General features: G+C 41.3%; 1 protein-coding gene across 1 annotated transcript; it reads left to right on the forward strand.

Annotated features, from left to right (window-relative positions):
• Nucleotides 1-2,649: 2,649 nt before the first annotated feature.
• LOC115581168 (uncharacterized) lies at nucleotides 2,650-3,706 on the forward strand. The gene is made up of 4 exons (XM_030416100.1): nucleotides 2,650-2,923; nucleotides 3,007-3,145; nucleotides 3,347-3,467; nucleotides 3,543-3,706. The coding sequence occupies exons 1-4, from the start codon at nucleotides 2,650-2,652 to the stop codon at nucleotides 3,687-3,689; spliced, it is 681 nt and encodes a 226-aa protein (XP_030271960.1). The 3' UTR covers nucleotides 3,690-3,706.
• The last annotated feature ends 595 nt before the right edge of the window (nucleotides 3,707-4,301 follow it).

Below are 4,301 nucleotides of genomic sequence, written 5' to 3' on the forward strand. Positions count from 1 at the left end.
GACTTTCCCTTTCTCTTCACCTAGGGGTTAAATTTGATCTATCAGGGCAGCTAACACAGTTGTTCTGTTATGTTCATTAGTCCCTAAAAAGATATCGTCAGGTCTGAAATAGATGGTACTAATTAGTTTGCATAACAAATCTCGTCCTAACAGATTCACGGGTGTGGTATCTGATAGCAGAAAGGAGTGGATAGTAGTGAAACTGGACATGCTTCCAGTGAAAGGATCTATAGATACTGGAGTAGTCTTAAATACAGGTAGACAATTAGGAATACTTCCAACCCCCACAGCTCTAACTATTTTCTTTAGATACTTTAAAATGTGAAGATATAGTTGGTTTAACTGGAGAAAAGAAAAGCTCCGGTGTCTATCAAGAACTATGTTAATTCACATGTATCATTAATTTTTTTTTTTATTATTTAATTAGTGGTGGGTCTTCTATTTCGGTTACTTGATGGAGGTGCCTTGGCAGGGTACGTGGGGCTGATTTGTTTGGGCAGTTTCTTACCCAATGACCTGGTTCACCACATAAGAAGCAATTCTCATGGTTAGAATTTGATGGAGGTGCCGTACGCTGGGCTGCTTTGATTGGGCAGTTTCTTACCCAATGACCTGGCTCACCACATAAGAAGCACTTCTCTTGGCTAGAGAAAGGTGACCTGTGGCTTTGCTCATGGTGTGTGGGCCAGCGTCTTTGGCACCCCCTCTCTTTTTGGAAGCTTCCTTTGCCACTGCGTTCTCCTCTGGATGTTCCGCCTGTATAGTGAGACACTTCAGAAACCATTAGCATTTCATGCATTCTGCATATTCTTTGTTCTGTGTTATCCCAATCCCAGTGGTGTTGTGCTATTTCTACTAGTTCAGTCAATGGTTTTCTTGACCACCCGACTGTCAATTGTACCATTGTCCTAAATTTTGGTTGAAGACTATTCACAAACAAATGTTGCATGTAATTATTTGAAAAACTGACCATTTGACTTGGTGACAGACCACAATAGTCCTTTGCAGCTGTCATCATTTTCACATACAGCTCCCTAGGACTGTCATCTTTTCCTTGTCTAATCTTTGTAAGAGGAGCAAAGTCAGTTTGTTGCATTAACTCCTGTTTAACTGCTAAAGCTATGACACTGTAACATGTCTTAGCTTCCTCTAGTGTCATTCTGGCTAACTCTGTGGGATCGTGGGGGATTTCACAAGCATTGAGCACTTTGTCTTTCAAATCAGATGGCAAAGTCAGATTTAACAATTGCATCATAGCGGGCATATGAGGACTGTAGATCATGCACACCAAATTCCATTCTTCTAACCATTTATGTTTATTTGTCATTACATCTTTGGGTAAAACGTCTGACTATTGCTTTTAGCTCCCTTCGGCTCCAAGGTTTGTAGACGACATCTTTTTCCATTGTAAGATGTCGAGCTAATTTTGTTGGGTTTGTTTTCTTTGATTTATACGTTTTTTTCTTGTTGGAACCCTCCCTTGTTATTCTACTTCATTATTTATCTCAGGTCTTGGGTATTCAATGACCCAGTCATCACCAGTGTTCTGAACACTGGATTCTTTTATCTCTCTTGCAGGATAAAGGCTTTCTATTTTGATCGTATTTTTGTTTTAGTGTTTCTACAGGACATTTGATTGTCTGGCTTGATCTTAATCTGCGTTGTGTTTTTTTTTTTTTTTTTTCTTCTTCTTCTTCTTCTTCTTCAGCTATTAGCTTTTTTTTGATCTGTAAGAGATTCTACACAGGCACAATTTCTCTCAATTTCTACATTAAATTTCTTATAAAATCTTATAATCTAACTTGACTCAATTTACACCCATGTTGCCACAAACGACAAACAAACAACAAACAAAAACTAGCGTAAAGCAAAACAAAACAAAACCACAGGAATTTCAACACTGATCTTTTCTATCAGACCAACAGAATCACAGAAATTCGACACTGGTCTTTTCTATGAGACCAATAGAATCACAGGAATTTTCAACACTGATCTTTTCTGTTAGAGCAGAATCACAGGGGTTTTCGACACTGATTTTCCATCAGAAACACAGAATCACAGGGGTTTTCGACACTGATTTTCTATCAGAGCAAATAGAATCACAGGAATTCAGACCTGATTGTTTGCAACATAACAGACAGAACAAAACAAAGTTCAGACCTGGGGCCGTATTTATCAAGCTTCTTAGAATTACTCCTAAGAACCCCGCTAAGAGTTGACTTATGACTAAAAAAATTCTTCGCTGAAAGCTGCACTTAAAAGTTAGTTATCAAGCGTCTTACTCACACTTTCAGCGAAGTGTAGGACTGAATCTTAAGTGTCACTCTCAGAGCTGAATTACGACATTACTATGTGCCGTAAACGGAATTTTAGGTGACGTCACTTCTGTGTCCATAGAAATAACCAATCACAGGAGGGAATCTGTTGTCTCAGAATAAAGAAATATCTTAGAAATATTTAGGTGGACAATGGGAGTGTATATTTTGACAATAATCTACAAAATAATACAAAACAAACAAACAATATTGGCAATGAATCAAAAATAAATGTTTCCTTTTCTTTCCAATTCATTAATTAGGCAACTAATTTGAAACTGGTGTGGGTGGCTCTATATATACTAGCCCACTGCAGCCACATGCAGAAATCAACATGGAATCGAAAAGAAAACCAAACTGGCGAGAGGAGGAGACACTGTTGTTAGTAGAGCTAGTCGAGGAAAGGAAGCTCATCATTAAAGGCAAGTTCAGCCCGACGCTTACCAGCCATGATAAAAAACAGGCATGGGAAGACATATCAAATCAACTTAACACCTCTCAAACCTTCAGCCATCGGTCACCAGCTGACTGCGAGAAGAAGTGGTATAACGTTCTCTCGAAAAGCAGAAGTGAAATCGCAGCTTTCAAGGCCTGCTCCATGCGCACTGGTATGTAGTGCTTCTTTTTCATTTGCTTGCATGCCACCTTATTCGCTCATATCGAATTAATTCGTTTGTATATTCTTATGCAGGCGGAGGACCACCTGGCAAAGATTTGAGCGCAGTTGCAGAAGTTGTGCAGCGCATTCTTGGAGAGGATAACCCCAGCATCTCTGGGTTGGACGGCGGCCAGGATCCAGCTGCGATGAAGCTTGAGTTGCTTTCAAAAGGGTGAGTTCACAAATTATTGCGGTTGCAACCCTATAGGGATATTGCGCTGCAGCCTAGGTGCGTTTTGGTGAGAGATACGTGCGTGATTGTTGTTGGATATGCAGGCTACTGTTAAGTAAATATCTAAAATGTGTTTGTTCACGTCATAACAACAACAACAGGACCATTTCTGATATTTCAGCCATATTCTTTATGTTTCAGTTTGGATCGAGATGCATTAGAGTCTCCTGTGTCCCACTCCCCTGCGCACTCTCCCTCTGCCTTTGACGCGGTGCAGCCAGGCCCAAGCACTTCGTGTGAGGCAACAGGCAACAATCAAGTGGTGGGTGAAAAAGAAAAAGAAGAAATCAACTTAAGTTTATCACATCTTGAGCATGCCGTCTCTTTTGTTTTTCAGGCCGAGGTGAGTGATTGCGACTCAGCAGAGGAGACGGATGATCTGCAGGCACTGCGGAGACAAAAAATTAAGCTGCAAATTAAAGTGCTGCGGCTCCAAGAGGAGTACTACAGCTTGGCTTTAAAAAAAAGAAAAGATACCGAGTGACTAATAAAATGAATTGATAAAAAGCCGCTGTATTGATGATTTATTGTTCTTACCCAAAGTGGAGGTTGGCGAAGTGTTGTCTGAAGGCTGCCCCATCACATGGATGGATGTTGCCAGGGACGCTCGCGTCTCCATCTCCTCCCTCATCGTCATCATCGTCTGCTGGTGGAAGTGGGACATTGCGCTCCTTACAAATGTTGTGCAGTATTGCACATGCCATCATGATACGGCACACTCTGTCTGGAGTGTGCCGTATCTCTACTTGCGTGTTGATGCTGTGGTACCTCTTCCTATTAACAAACACACTCTCGTCCACACTTGGAGCGATGATCCTTACATGTGTACCATCGATTGCCCCGACCACTCCAGGGAAGCCAGCTACCTGCATGAATGCAGTTTGCTTCTGCTGAATTATCCGGGGTGTAGTTGGAAAGTCAATGAAACGCATGACGAGGTGAGGAGCAGTAAGGGCCATTATTGTTTCCATAACAATTCTGCTTACTGATGGTTGTGATGGCCCCAAATCATCAGCGTTACACTGTTGCATTTTCCCAGTGGCAAGATATCGAAGCATTGTGATGACCTTTAGTTCTGCTGTGAAAGCTCTGCTGC

Source organism: Sparus aurata, chromosome 1 (assembly GCF_900880675.1).
Source record: "Sparus aurata chromosome 1, fSpaAur1.1, whole genome shotgun sequence".
In the NCBI taxonomy this organism is placed as follows: Eukaryota; Metazoa; Chordata; class Actinopteri; order Spariformes; family Sparidae; genus Sparus; species Sparus aurata.